The following is a 17004-nucleotide window of genomic DNA, read 5'->3' on the forward strand; positions in this document are numbered from 1 at the left end:
AAAATAGGCTAAACGTAACGATCTCAACGTTACTATTTCTAACTTTTAAATTTGCCTAATCAAACTCTTCTGTTTTCCAATTAGAAAATTATCTCGTATCATCTATTTAATGCAAAAACAGAAACATTTTTGTTAAACACTGCATAACGGAGCTACAGACTAGAAAATGCATTGCTTCTGTTTGATACTTATAATACAGACTATGGAGTATCTCCTCGAAACTTAGCTCAGAGAATAATTAACACTCAGTTAATCGTTGTATAGCATTAACAATGCTTGAATAGAATTCCCAAGGAACTTGTCATATTTATCGCCAATCGAAACTTGCATGAAGATGCCAACATACATTGTTAGCATTATCGATGCAAGACAATAGAAATTAATAGCAAAATTAATACGTTTATTAGTCAAAGAGGCAATTTCTCTAACGGAAAATTTATAACATATTGGCTAGTATCTAGCAGAAGATTTTAACATTTTGATTTTGTAATTTTGTTTTAATGCGTAACTGAAAATGTTTGTGTTTTTGCAATAAATATCAAAGAAATAACTTTCGAATCAGAAAAAAAAGTTAGTTTAATTAATCAAGTTGAATGAGAAGTCATACATTCTATTTTTTATATCATATTCTAAATCTAAATATAATTAATGTAGATATAAAATTATATACATTAATTTTATTATTAGATTAAGAAAAGTTTGTTTAGAGAGCACATATCTTAAGTATAATAATACATGTACTGTACAGTACATATAATGATATTTAATTGCAACAAATAGATAAAGCTGTGTGTATGTATTTATATGTAAATACAGTATAAGTTATATATAAAATACAGTAAAGCTCCGATTACCGAATTAATTGGAAACACGGGCCGTCCGGGTATGCGGAATATCCAGATAATTGGGTTTTTTCTTAAAATAGTCATTTCTTTCCTTTCCAAGCATCTCGTTATGTACAGTACGTATTATTCATAATTATGTGCAAATAAAATATTATATGTGGAAATGTACTGTACAATACCTATAAATGAATAGAGTTTATTTTCTACACTTATAAAAAATTTAATAAATAAAAATAAGCATATATAGAATATTTACATACATGCCTATTTATTTTTAACAAAATCGGAGAACAATCCGTGATACTTGACGAGCCGGGATTCAATCAGCGTCTGAATAATTGGAATTTTACTGTATATATACAGCTTTATCTATTTGTTGCAATCAAAGGAGTAAATAAATTACAAAAACTTATCAATTTTCTAAAAGATTAGAAGCAAGGATACCTCTCTCATAATCTTTTCGTCTTATTTGGCTAGTTACATTTTCATTTTGTTTTATGTTTTTTTTTGTAGTTAGTTTTTCTTAAAAAGTGATTTATTTTTCTGCACTTTTTATTGTTTCATTTTAGTTTTTATCTGTCAAATGTTTTGTTTTATTGTCCATCTCTTTCTTTTGATCTCTTTTATTCCTATTTTTGCAATTTCACAACTTTTATCGGTTTCTATCGTATATATCTGAAACTATATAAGTCAAAGCAATAAAAAAATATAGTTTTACAAGAAAACCACAAGAAGTATTACCATAAAAATGTATGCTTAATGGATGATATTTTTATTGCTATTACTGTTATTTAAAGTCAAAACTTTGATTGAACTAAATCATTAAATTAACTATTTTCTAATCTCTTCACGTTTTTGATTCATTAAACCAAAATAACAGCAGAAAAATTGAAGTGGCGTAATTAGGATTTTTTAGAAAAATCACGAATTCTTCCCGTTCTCATTAATAATAATCTAAATTTTATATGACAATTATCAAATAACAGATACACACTACTCAAAACAATTATCGTGATATCAAATTTATTTTATAAAAAATTAATATTGTCAATCTTATTTTACAAAGTAGACTTACACAATAATCAATGCCTAATCGCACTTATTTTCAGAATAAACCTATTTTTACTATGCCAATTTCTTTACTTATTAACAGTTGCAATACACTACATGCTCCAGCATGAAAGTTAGTACAGTATATTGAAAATGTTTGAGAGCAACCATCTGGATTTGTCATAAATCAACTGATCATAAAGTTAAATTGATGAAAGTAAGATTGATAAAGTTTTGTATTCGTATTATTTATCTATCCTTTAGTTATATACAAAACAAAATTATCAATTCCTAATAAACAAAAATCGTCCAAAGTATATACAGTAGAGCGTCGATTTTCCGAAAGTCAATCATCCGAAAGAATTCCAGTCGGCAAATTTAAATTTTCGCCAGTGCTGTGGAGCTTCCATCTTTGGTTATGTCTTGGGCTACTCAAATATTTTACGTTTTTGATACTAAATTAACATCTGAAGTATAATTTTTTTATTGTTTTTATATTTTTCAATATATTTATTTTGTTCGTACAAAATAAAAAAAATAATTTTTAACAATTTAATAGTCTTCGTTAGGCTTAACATCGACGAAAATTCAACGCGAAGCGACACGCAACGGAGAAAAATTTCGACATCGGATACGTTAAACTATTTTTTCGTACGTAAATCAGTTATCCGGACAACCCCAGTCCCCAATTGATTCGGAAAATCGAAGCTCTACTGTATATATATATTTAGCTAGTGAAGGATGTAAATTTAAATGCCATCCTATATCGAACTATTATTGAAAATAAGACAAAAATTATAGATATGTTTGTCTTGTTTTCGTTATAAGTATAAATGTTTTGTTATTAGTAATTTCAACCAATCAATACATAAACCATCAACTGTGATAAAATACTAATTTAATATTTCAAAGTTCCTTAATTATTCTGATTAGTTTTTAATTGTGATAAATCTCAATTTGAAAAATTTAAGTATCAAGTCAAGTTTAAAATTACTCATTTAGTGTTATACAAAGTTCTCGTAATATAGTAAATTAACCATTTAGCTTAGCCATTTTGTTAAACATTATCTGTTTATCCATTTTGGTTAAGTTAGCCGTTTTTACTTAGCGATAACAAGTTAATGCACTTAACAAGAACAATCTTCGTAACAGTATCCTTTAATAAATATGGAAACGGCACTTTCTCCTACTAGAAAATTCATCTAACAAAAGACTTTTTCTTTCCAATTATATGGTCGTATAAGGTGACTCGATATCAGTTTTTCGTTCAGGCATTATTCACGTAATAGAAAAGTTTGTCATATTCTTTATCAGTTCAATATCCAATATAATAAGGATTGAACGTTGGCTTTGATCAACGACATTTCTATATCCATCTTCCTCACAGCGCTGTCCATATAAATGAATAAGAAATTTTTCATATCGTCATGTATCCCCGGCAACAATAGGCATAACAAGAAGAATTTTCAAACATGTTAATTAATTTCTTGTCAAAGAAGAAAGTTTCGACATAAAATTGACTTTTTAAAATTCATCTCTACGTTAAACTAATATTTTTTTTTTCAAACATATAGAATTTTTTTTATTTATTTATTTAACATGTGTAAAAAATATAGTGTGATATTTATGAAAATACAGATAGCGGTCACTTCTGTATTTTTAGCATTATTGAATTTATAGAAATATTTAAATAACTGTCATTTATATCTCCGAACTGTCAGAAGAGTTTAAGGAACTGTCATTTATATCGTGAACAGAAATGCTTTAGGTAATTTGTAGTCAGTTGGACATAATATTCATTTATTTTTATCTTATATATATATATATATATATATTTAATCTTGTGCTATTTATATAAAAGTTTAAATTTTACGAACCATTAATATTCTTAACACTTTATTTACTCCAAAAATAGTTTTTTAATGATTCAATTTGTTTATTATTAAAGAGATTTAAGATGAAATTCATTAAAATTGTATTCTTAAAAATTAATTAATTAAAAATGAATCAGATAAATCTTTATCTTATCCAAGAATGGATAACAATTTAAAATATTAATGGAAGTTTTAAATTTTACATGATAATCAATAGAGATTCAAAGATTTTTTTTTCTTAGCTCAAACTTTAATAGAAAAGCTATAGTGCTAGTTTTATTTTCTCTTCTTCTCTTGGGATTAACTCGATCGAATTCAAATTAAGTAAAGCGGACTCAACGGAATTTGAATTTTTACGTTTAGGTCAACAATGGAACAATTAAACGAAATGAATATTTTAGTTTCTAAACGTAAATACTGGTTTTAAAATGATCAATTTTTGATGCTTTCATAATTACCTGTATGCTTTATTGAAATTTCTTTAAAAAAAAAAAAAAATATTTCACATTTTATTTAATTTCTAATGACATTTTATCGTATTTTCAATTTGTATTTCTATCAGATAATTGTGTTATAGAAATTTTCGAACTTTCGAAGATTGTTCAATTTTCTTCTAACCTATTAGACTCCGTTTGAACAACATATATATCGTATTTTTTTTAACAAAAAATAAAATAGAATTACTACAGTTACACTACATTTCTATTTTCTGTTAACTTTTTTTTTTAATTCTTGAAATGGTTTGTTGTATTAGTGTCCAAGCTATTGAAACTACTTAAAAATATTGCTTCTATGTTTATTACGAATGTAAAGTATGTCATATTTAATTGATGTTGCTAATGATGTTTTGATTATGTGTTTCGTAGATCATCTCACTAACTTTCTCAGTTTATTCTTTTCTATATTGCTCGACATTTCTTGATTAGTTTAAATTTTTTCTTTTGAAAAAAAAAACTTTTTTTAGAGGTGAAAACTTTTAATTTATACAATTTATTTCTTTAGATATATTGTATGATATAAATACACTAACTTATTGATATTATAATAAGTTAGAATAAATACAATTCTTTTATTCCATTAAACAGATACACTAATTTAATACTTTTTTTGTTATTATATTCAATTTGTTTTCTTGTCATTGAAATACTTACATTTTCCCAACGATTTTTTATGTGCTTCATAGCAGATCATTTCAACTTTCTTGATTTGTTCTTTACTTTTTTACTCAACACTTTTTCTCTCTTTCAATTGATTCAACATCTTTAAAAGTCTCTTTTTTAGGATGTAGTGTACTTCAAATATGATTGTTTGTTATAAATACACTAACCTATTAATATTGTAATACATTAGAAGCAATACAAATATTTTTATTCCATTATATACGTTAATGTTAGTATCTTTTTTTGTTATTCTAGTATCATATTTACTTTATTCTCTTGTCATTGGTACGTTTATGTTTTTCCAATAGATAATGGCTCGATTGTGTTTCGTCTTTGATTAAATTTCCTATTAAATTACATATCATGCTTCCTATATAATTGATTATAGCACTAGTTTTAGCTTCTATTGTCGTATCCTACTTTCACATGTCTTAACTAGGTTAAACAAAAAAATCCATACAATACTTAGATTATAAATGTGTCTAGTTATAGCTCTAATGGTAACGTTTCTAACCGTTTTATTGAAAACATTTTAGTATCAATTAAAACAATTTATAAGAATATTTTATGAGTTTATATCCTATCTATAGAATTATTTATAAAGGTAAATATTAATTATCATGCCTGTAATTTTCTTATATAAATTATATTCTGCTTAGTTACTTATTTTTATAAACTTTCTTTACTCGTATCGAATTTCTACATCTCAAATTGATACAATTTATCACTCGTTTTATATTTACTTTTCTTTTGTTTTTGATTCTTTTTTGATAACAGTGTTTATACTCTTTCTTCTAATTTTCTCTTAGCTACTTTTTATATTGACAGTTTAAATATTGACAGTTACATTTTTTCTTTTTTTTTTTGTATTTTCAATTTCACTTTGCTAGTAAATTCAATACTCCTCTTTCTCTGAACTATTTTCACATTACCAGCTTGTTTTTCTTCATTGCTATCGATTTAAGTAGGTAAGTTGTATTGGATATCTGTATAATTCCAAAATTTATTGTTCCTAGAAACTCTCTAATAGAAAAGTACCCTTATATGTAGTGATTTTTTCCTTTTTATAAAAATAAATAAAAAAAAAACGAAAAGATTTCCTTTCCATTCATCCGATTTACTTGGACTGAGGACAGCTGCTGGTTTTAATTTTTCTATTTTGTAACGCGGATAACGACTAGAATATCAAAATTTTTCGACTCTGAAATAATTACAAGTTGTGTTTAACAATGACGTACAGTACATCTCATCAAGAGCATGCTTAATGTGTTAGCTAATAACACAGAAATTAATTCAATAGAAGTAATTTCAGTATGAAAATAGTGTAAGTCTAACACGTTACAGTAAACCAGATAATTTAAAATCTACAAATCGTATTCATTAAAACTTTTTCATGAGGATTTTATTGAATTATGTATAAAATTGCTCTGTCTTTCGTCATTTTTTTTATTTCTTAAAAGTGTTATCATTTATTGTCGTAAAAAATGAACTCATACTGCGAATTTTATCTGTACTCCGATAGTATTTCTTTTCATATAGTATTGTCCTGTTTTATGTATGTCATTTTGAGCGCGAACAGATCTAATAAAAGAAAATACTCTACATGCCACCATGAAGTAGTAGCGGTTATTGACTACGTAATAAAATGAAAAACTTAACCCTTATTCTTTGCGTCAGGTAAAATAGATGGTTAGAGAAACTTTTCTTTAAATATTAAAATAAATAACAGAATAGTTTTAATACACCAGCGAATACTATCCTTCGTCAAAGAAAAACATCCAGAAGTTATCTGGGAAAAAATTGGTATTTTATTTGTGACACGAACTTAAATTAAAACGATTAAAGAGTTAATTAACTTCATTGATTTTTCATTCAGCTGTGATAAATATTTCTTTGATTTTGTCATTTCTTTTTCTTGATTTGTGACAGTTATCAAAACATTCACAAAATTATTCTTTGGCTTCCTATTGGATCTTATTGAATTCTCTCTTTTTTCCTCTCGTAAACTCATCATTTATACCAGGATTTCTCAGTTCAAATTTTTTATCTTTCAAAAAGCTGATATATTTTCATCTCATTTTTGTTCTGTCTTATGAAACTTTCTCTCCTCTTGTTATTTCTTCGTTATCTGTCTTTGACCAATTTCTTTCAACTTCATTCTTCACCTCTATTTCAATTCATAACCTTTGCTATACTCCTATATTGTCATACTTATAAGATGTTTTCCACGTCTCTTTGCTATATTGATTTTGATATTTATTACTATTCTGCTTTTCATATCTACAGTGTAAATATATTCACCTCTATATCTTATTTGTTATTTAAATACTTCATTTTATATATATTTATATATATATATATATATATATTTTCGTATACCTTATTTTATTCAAATAATCAATTAAATAGTTGGAAAAATGAAATAATTTTTTAAATTTATAGCTTAATTATATTAATGATATGTTTTTATTTTAAAACAGATGTCTTATTTTATTTAAATTACTTTATTTTTATTTTAAAATATTTTCATGATCATCGAAATTTTCCAATCTTCTAAAGTAAATTTCAATTTTCCGCTTTCGTTATATCGATTTCATGGAGATTTTCTTCTAAGTATACTGAACGAGAAAAAGGCTAATAATAATGTTTTCTTTACATCAAACATGTAATTTAAATGCAACAGTTTAATAATATCTTTCTCTTTTTTATTTTCTAAATTTTTTCAATTAATATATTTTATCCTCCTCCATGTTGTAACTTGTATTTTTTACATGTGTTTTTTTCTTATTTGTAGAAAGAAACCAGACAAACCATCCCAATCTTTCTACCATAAAAGAACATCTCTACGTCGACGGTCACGTAGCAGAAATTTACTTTACCAATGAAACTCTTCAGAACTCTTCGATATTATCGAATGAAAATAAAACTTTACAGACGGCTTCAGACAACCAAAATATAAGTATTACTTTACAGATTCCATTACAGAACTCTCTCCACTTTAAAAACTCGACAGTTAATGATCCCGAATCGAACAATTCGAACATCAGTAACGATCATATTCACAAAACAAACTTAAGTAACTCTAATGATACATCAAACATTTCACTTACTGAAGACGGTGTTAATTTCCATTATAAACAGTATCCGGAAGCATATTTTAATCATAGCAATGTTTCAACATTTAATATTTCTATTTATTCACCAAATAAATCAGGAAAGTTTCAAAGTCAGTTCAGCGATGACGAAATTAGTCAAAATAGCATTGTTAACACATCTCAAAGTCATGAGTCAGATGTTCAAAGTCTTAACACTTCATACAATAAAGGTAATATAACTGGAGTTGGAATAAAAGCTACTGTTTCTGTATCGTTTCATTTAATGGAAAATAATGATGAAAATGTAACACAGGCTCTTCATCGAGTGGAGAATAATCAAAATTTTACTGAACAGATTCGAAATTTATATAATTCAAGTTCGTATGTCAATAATGGAGACGATAAAAAAATTGAAAATAATACATACAATGCTACTAATGCTAATAAGGATGATGAACAAACAGAAGAAATTGAAAGTACTATTCGAAATGAAAATCAAACGGAATCATTTATCGTTACAACAGTCATTGATTCTACTGCTTCCTCTAATAGTACTGTTACTATTACAGATTCAGAAGTATACAATAGCACATTAGAAACAGTGACGTCTACCGAACAAAATGTTCCAACGTTAGTCAACGATGTGACAACATTAACAACATATATACCTCCAGAAAACAACACAGAAACGATACTAAATATAACTGAGACAATCCAAAACATTAAAGAAGTGATAGAAAACGTTACCATAACTTCAACGGAGAAAGTAGAAACATCGACGTTAATCGAAACATCAACAACTTTGTTACAAGAAACAACAGTAACAGAAAAAACCACAACAACAGAAGAAACCACAACAACAGAAGAAACCACAACAACAGAAGAAAGCACAACAACAGAAGAAATCACAACAACGGAACCACCATTAACGAAAATGTTTGGAGTAATGAAAATCATCAACGGAATAGATTGGAGGCCAGAATTTCTCAATCGACAGAGCATAAATTATAAAGAAACTGCAAACAGTATCCTCATATTGGTCAGTTTATATTTTTAAAAATATTAAATAATTTATAATTTATAAATTGAATGATTTTTTTATTTTTAAATCGTGGAATTTATTTTTTCTAGCTGAAAGATTTATACAGCCGTACTAGTCTAAATCAGTTCCTAGAAGAAATACAAATAGACAGTTTCAGGTAAGCATTTTAAAATATCGAAATTTAGATGTAACTTTAATTATAAAAAATGTTCAAATGCAACTTATAATTTTTTTAAAATCAATAATATTCTCATATATCTTATGTGACAGATCAGTAGTTTCTAAACTTTTCTTGATAATCTACAAAACTTTCAATCAATATAAAATTTCAGTAGTTTTCTGTGATTAAAATAGTCAGATAAGTTCTAAAACAATTATTTCAATAGAATGAGAGTAGAAATTTTATGACTGGCGACTGGAAACAACTGTTAAAAAATTCTTATTTTTTAACAGTTTAACAGTAACAGTTATTTTTGTAAAATAATAACTCCGGCATTAGAATCAAAATACAATAAGTGAAAATTTATAATTCTTGCATCTTACCTTTATCTTTTTCTGTGTTAAATCCATTAAATAGTGTATAACAATATTGAAACATGATATCAAAATCTTGTTCAAAGTACCAAAACACCAAAAAAATTTTAAAAAGTTGATGATAGATGAAAGGATTTAGAATATATACAGCCAAACTAATGAAGAATATATCTTCAGAAAGTTTTTGTTATGTATAGGTTTAGATGATATATTATGTTGAGATCAAAACTGACAGATAAATTCTGAATTTTTTTCGTTTCTACTCCTGTAATATAATATTGGTTACGTTGGCTTATAATTAATTTATATAAGTAACTGGATTTATGGTTATTTGATAACCAATAAAGAATTATTGCGACATATTGGTAAATTCTTTTGAAAAATACCGATGTAAATTTTACATAAAGATCAAAATTCTATTTTTTAAAAATATGTATATTAAATTTTGTTTAGTTTAATTGTATTCTGATTCATTTAAANTTTATCTATATACAGTTAATATTTTTTTTGTATAAAATCAATGTAAAGATATCATGATTATACATAAAATATGTTTACTTTATATGTATGTATAGCTTTCACTTCACATATTTATATTTTCATCTGTTGTTTCTGCTCTCAATATTTTTCAATTTGTTTCAACTAAAACTTTTTTCTTGGCTGTCTTCGAAACTAACCTTTTATCTGTTCGTCACATTTGTCAGAACCAATCCACTATTCAATCTCTCACCCACCTTCTTGTTTACAGACGACCGTGTTCATTTAAACTACCAAAACTTAATGTTTAATCACTCCAGTCACATTTCTAACTGTTCATCTCGCTTCTTTTACCGATTCTCCCATGTTATCGTACATCAAAAGCCATACGACCAGATAGTCATCGATTGCTTTCCGGTAAATTGTCCCATGCCACCTATTACCTTCTGCAGTACTCACTCCTTTATCAATCCCCATTTATGTTTACATCACGTTTAAAATATCCATTCACAAAAAAACAAAACAAATATATTGATCTTCTCAATCTTAACACTTACAAACCTTGCATTTGCAAACAATGTTTCGATCAATATCAAACGGGATTTGTAACTTGAGGCTTTCCTTAAATGATTAAAACGAATCAATAAAATGATAGGGCATTGTTTAAATTTGTTTGAATTTTGTCATTTCAGCGAAGGAAGCGTAGTGATTGACTATTTCTTGATACTGAAGACAGAAGCACTCGATGCAGATTCCTTGGTTCATCAGTTCAACAGTCTCTTGAAAGAAAACAATTATTTACTCGGAGAATTCACTATTGATCCAAATGCTACAGAATTTGGAGGTGCGTAAACCAATTAATGTTCTTCATGAAAACAATTATATGACAAATTATGCTTGCTTCTTTGTTAAAATATAAACTTCAACTTAATACTTAGTTGCATTGACTTTAAAACATAATCGATAAAGAGATTAATTATTCCGTTCTCTGTAATGGCGAAACGGATATTTATATTAATAGTAATTAATGTCAAAACGATTAAAACGTTTTATAAATTAAATCTAAATTGTAATAAAGAATGAGAAAAGAATGAAAACTTCGAATAAAGTGGACACGAGAGTGGCAGGTTGACAAATTGATCGAATTTGAAGATCTTTTTTGGAATACCTTTTAACATTTGCACTTTTGTTTTCACGACTTGAATTTCGAAATTTTTTTCTAATTTAAACGTTTTCCTTAAATTTTTTTTTCTTATTTTATGTTATTCTGAAGAACGATTTCATCTTAAATGAAATTTTACATTGGAATTACACATTATTAATTGTAGTAACATGTTGTAATTTTGAAATTTTATCTAGAGTCGATGAAGTTGATGAACTTTTTAATTATATAAGCCAATAGAAAATAGTTTATATCGTGGAATTACTTACTTTCTGCTAGCTTAAATCACGAATAAGCGTTCAAAATCTCTTTTTGTTTTTTAAGCTAGTAGAGAGCTTCTGAGCTGTTTACGTTTGACAAAAATAATCCATTTTACAATAAGAAAATTATAAAATGAGATTAATTTTGCAAGTGTTTCAGTTCCTTATCAAGAGAAACGTTCTTACAGTACTATAATCATGAAATTTCTTGACTTTTTTAAAAATGCAACAAAATAATAATGAACCTTTCTGTATGTCTCCTGTTTTTTCCTCATATTTTCAGTAAAAAAACTACTTTATACTATATTATTGGAATTCAACTGAAGAATGGATTTATTTTCGTACACAACTTTTATCTTACTAAACCATTTAATTAATTGATAGCTTTGACGAGAAGGATAAGTGAATTGTTGAAAATAAATAGAGGAGAAGATACCGAACAGATACGAAAGAAGATAGATAACCAGTCAAATATGATCGACCAGTCTAAGAAACTGTATGAGAAGATAAATAAAAAAGAATTTTTTCAATTTGAATAACATTTATCTTTTTTTTTTAATAAATTTTTTTTAAATAAAGAGAATTTGGATAGAATTCAACTTTGTTTTAGAGAATTATAAAAATATTCATCCAGTTGAACAAGCATGATATCCCAATTTTAAAATTATATTATTGTTTTGGATTACTTAATCGGTTAGTTTTCTTCGGTAATTTGTTTTACTCTAAAATATCTTGGGATGAAGTCTTCGAAGGGTTTCATTAATCATTATACAATCATTATCACTATCAATCACAATGTAATCGCTAAAAATTATTCAAAATATCTTACAATGTTTATCTACATGTACAGTAGAATCCCAATTATTCGAGGTTCTACATTATCCAAGGCGAATCTGTTAGTGAATACACTACATTTCTTTACTGTAATTCATCAAAGAATGTTTAAAACGATTTGTTTCTGTTGCCTTTTATCATTTAACTTCAATGACAAATTATTCATATTAAAACGTAGCTATGATAATACAAATATTTATTCTTAAACGTATATTAGATGCGTAATAAATGATATATAAATTTTTGTACTTATATATGATTAAAGCTTAAACGTGATATACCTTATAAATTTTTTATAACGTAATTTTTAATCCTAGTTTTCGGTTATCCGAGGTAATATCGATCCACATACCTCTGATAATAGGGGTTCTGTCGTACTTAAAATATCGAAAAGACCCAAAAAATCTGCTTGCAAAATCTCTAAATCAGTCTAAGATTAAAAATGAAGTTCAATAGATTATTCGAAAATATTTATATTCTAGAAATTACAGAGATTTAATATACTGCAGTTCAGAAATAGAATTATTCAATTTATCAGTTATTATTACAGACTTATAGTTTTTCTGTTAATTTTATTTTTGTTTTGGATATAATATAACCAAGGATTTCTTTTTAGTGATGGATTTTCTTTTACTTTATTGACATAATATAAAGTAGGAAAAGAATATTTTTACAATATATAGGCATCATATCTTTGCATGACTTGCCATTGATAGAAAAAAGGAATAGTAGATTCAGTTTCTTTAAAAAATTCGAATTCTATCCAATAAAAAAAAAATAGTTAACCTATCTTTTGTATACTCTCTGGAAGCCTTGTCGACCTGTTTATATCAGCCATTTTAACAGTATCGCAAAATTTATCTATGAACTGTCTATGACAGGAAGTCTGCCTCTATTATTACTGTCACTTTCAATTGAATTGATTTATTAAGGATGAAAAATTATAAAATTCATGTAGAAAATTTCATTTATATACGAGAAAAAATGTAGTTTATAATTGTATTTTATAATCCATTAACTTTGAAAATAGACTAAAAATTCAAAGTAAATAACAATTAAAATAAAACTGTAAGTCTAAATTTTAGATTAAAATCTAAATTTAAAGAAGATTTAGGCTTTCTTTTAGAATTTCTTTAGAAATTTATTTATTTAGGAGATTCTAAATTGTTTTTTTTTAATGTAGATTTTCCTTATGTTTTGTATGACTATTCTATTATAACTTATGTTTTCTTTATTATTACTTTCATTTCTTTTAAATTTTATTTATGTCTTAATTAAATTCCAGTTTTAATTTTTATAAAGTACATTTTTTTTAATATTTTTAATTTAGCAATTGTTTATTTCAAAAGCAGAATTTAAACTATTCTTTTAGAAACTCGTTCGAAGCAACATTATTATGCTAATCGGTTGTTTTATTTAATTTTTTTTTTTCTTTCTTCTTCTCTTATAAAAGCTATTTTTATTGAGAATAGAAAACGTTTTCTAAAGGGGGAAAAAAGTTTATTCTAAATTTGTTTATAAAAATGTGTACTCTACTATACAATAATACTATTTTAAGTTTTAAGAATATATTAAAGTAATTTTTTTATCAGAAAATTCAAATTAACTATAAAAAATATATTTGTAGTTAATTTGATAAATAAATAGAGGCAACATTTCTTATATTTTTTAAGTAAAATATATTTAAATCATCTTGAAATAGGAACAAAATTGTTGTGTGTTTTTTTTTTAATTTAATGCAGAACTTTACTATAAAATTTTGCTAAAATTTGTATGAATAGAGAGAGAATTTTAGAAAAATTCCATTTCCATTTTCTACATCTGTGCATTTTTGTATACATTAAATCATATTTAATCATTGTACTTTATTTTATTGATTTTATTATTCATTCGAATTGTCGTGTTCTTTATTTTCTGTAGGAAATAATTTTATGAACTTGATAAAACTGATTAATTCCAAAAAAAGAAAATTCTCTTGAGAAAATAAGTTTCATTAAAATGAAACAATCTTAATGGAGATTTTTGTTATTTTTCAAGCGGTCATTATCTCTTGTAATGCAAATTCAATTAACTAAATTTATTCTAACACAATATAGTTCTATAACAGTTTACTCATAAATGCAGGTCAGAACAGCCACATGCTCTACTTAAAAATTATTAGCATATATTAAATATTTAACTCTACTAAAGCCTACATATATTATTTAGTGATAGAAATTTGTAAAAATAACAATTATACATACAGAATTGATCTGATAATATGCGTGATTAAATGATCTAAATTCTCTTAAGTATTGAAGAAAATGACATAATTGTAAATTTGCTTCTTAACAATTTTGACATTTATAGGCTTCATGAATTACTTTGAGTTATATACAGCAATTCAACGAATTTCTTATACACCACCACTACACCACCCTTTAGCTTGAAAACTTCGATAAATCGATTTATGTATGATCCATGAATAGGTAGCATATAAAAACTTGTCACATCTGCTGCTCGATTCCCGACTACAGTATTTCCTACTTAGTGCTAAATTGAATTTTACATTTTTTTTCTTTTTTTTTTAGTCGTCCGTGAAGAAGTAAAGAAACCGACCTCTGCACCCAATATTGAACCTCCAGTACCTCAATGGGTGATTGCTGTAGTTGTTATCTCAGCCGCTTCTTTTATCTTCATTTTACTTTTTTCTGCTGTCACGGTAAGTCACTTCTCCATCTTTTTTTAATGTACCATTTTGTTTTCAGTCAATAGGTTGATTTAATTTCTTCCCCTCTTCTGTCTGAAATCTTTTTCACGTCCGTTTTCTTGGCAGTCAATGAGTTCATTTAGATTTTAGGAGGTTTTCTGTGACATTTATATTGTATATCAATAAATTTACTTAATTTTTCTTCTACCCAATTCATTTATATATATTTTCCTCTCATTTTCACCATTCACTTCGTTTTTATTCAAAAATTATTTATATATTTACATTTAAGATGTATACAAAATCAATCATTTTATTTGAATTTTATGTTATTGTTTGAAATGTAATTAATAATTTATTTATCATANTCATATTAAAACGTAGCTATGATAATACAAATATTTATTCTTAAACGTATATTAGATGCGTAATAAATGATATATAAATTTTTGTACTTATATATGATTAAAGCTTAAACGTGATATACCTTATAAATTTTTTATAACGTAATTTTTAATCCTAGTTTTCGGTTATCCGAGGTAATATCGATCCACATACCTCTGATAATAGGGGTTCTGTCGTACTTAAAATATCGAAAAGACCCAAAAAATCTGCTTGCAAAATCTTTATATCCTATCTATAGAATTATTTATAAAGGTAAATATTAATTATCATGCCTGTAATTTTCTTATATAAATTACTTATTTTTTTTTTTTATTATACTCTGCGTAACTTTAACATGAATTCCATACGATCAATAATTTTATTTATTTACTTATTTTTCTAAACGTATCATTTTATAAATTTTCGATATAATTCGTTTAATTTTTAATCATAAAATATATCCTTTTGTTTACAGACAATTGAAACCAGCGATTATTTATTGTAAGATCGTCACAATGCCGGGCTGCAATTTTTAATTTCTTTAATTTAAAACATACGCTCTCCACCTCAAATTAGTAGTATCTTGCCCCTGTATATCATACTTTTTCTGTTAGTAATATAGCCAATAATGCCAGTCATCTTTCTAACTCCTTTCAGAGAAATACTTTTGAATTGAAATAACATGACTTCTGGTTTGCATCAGACGTTTGTATGTAGTTTAATCAGAGCCTTCTGCTCCTAAGGTTTACGTATCTGGTCTCGAATTTCATCTATCTAATTCTATTCTAGAGATTAAGGAAAGACAAACGGACGGACGACATTGGGAATTTAAAGTACAATTTGTTTTCAAATGTAGCCCGACACAACTATACACATTCTTAATATATATTATATTGAAAAACAGCATATATAGGGGAGACCGGGGCAACTTCGGCATGCGGGGCAAGTTTGTCAAGCGCTTTTTTTTAAAAACAAATTAAAAGGAGACTTTGGTTATAGGTTAGGCAGTTGAGTTTTATTGGTGGCTTGTTGAGTGTAGTGTTTTTATTGTTCTNGTTTTTTTTTTAATTTAATGCAGAACTTTACTATAAAATTTTGCTAAAATTTGTATGAATAGAGAGAGAATTTTAGAAAAATTCCATTTCCATTTTCTACATCTGTGCATTTTTGTATACATTAAATCATATTTAATCATTGTACTTTATTTTATTGATTTTATTATTCATTCGAATTGTCGTGTTCTTTATTTTCTGTAGGAAATAATTTTATGAACTTGATAAAACTGATTAATTCCAAAAAAAGAAAATTCTCTTGAGAAAATAAGTTTCATTAAAATGAAACAATCTTAATGGAGATTTTTGTTATTTTTCAAGCGGTCATTATCTCTTGTAATGCAAATTCAATTAACTAAATTTATTCTAACACAATATAGTTCTATAACAGTTTACTCATAAATGCAGGTCAGAACAGCCACATGCTCTACTTAAAAATTATTAGCATATATTAAATATTTAACTCTACTAAAGCCTACATATATTATTTAGTGATAGAAATTTGTAAAAATAACAATTATACATACAGAATTGATCTGATAATAT

General features: G+C 26.0%; 1 protein-coding gene across 5 annotated transcripts in view; it reads left to right on the top strand.

Moving 5' to 3' along the window:
• The window catches only part of LOC111629994 (putative uncharacterized protein DDB_G0289963), a 58392-nt gene that overhangs the window by 19884 nt on the left and 21504 nt on the right, over positions 1-17004 (top strand). For 3 of the 5 annotated variants that reach the window (XM_023374009.1, XM_023374004.1, XM_023373996.1), the window contains exons 2-5: positions 7724-9063; positions 9156-9223; positions 10770-10921; positions 14904-15034. In XM_023374009.1, coding sequence (XP_023229777.1) covers positions 7724-9063; positions 9156-9223; positions 10770-10921; positions 14904-15034 — 1691 coding nt within the window. Of the gene's footprint in view, positions 1-7723; positions 9064-9155; positions 9224-10769; positions 10922-11883; positions 12054-14682; positions 14817-14903; positions 15035-17004 lie in introns of those variants that run through there. The other 2 variants (XM_023374023.1, XM_023374014.1) reach the window with 2 other exon arrangements.

The sequence above is a fragment of the Centruroides sculpturatus genome, unplaced genomic scaffold (genome assembly GCF_000671375.1).
Source record: "Centruroides sculpturatus isolate CEXI.00-Female unplaced genomic scaffold, Cexi_2.0 scaffold68, whole genome shotgun sequence".
NCBI lineage: Eukaryota > Metazoa > Arthropoda > Arachnida > Scorpiones > Buthidae > Centruroides > Centruroides sculpturatus.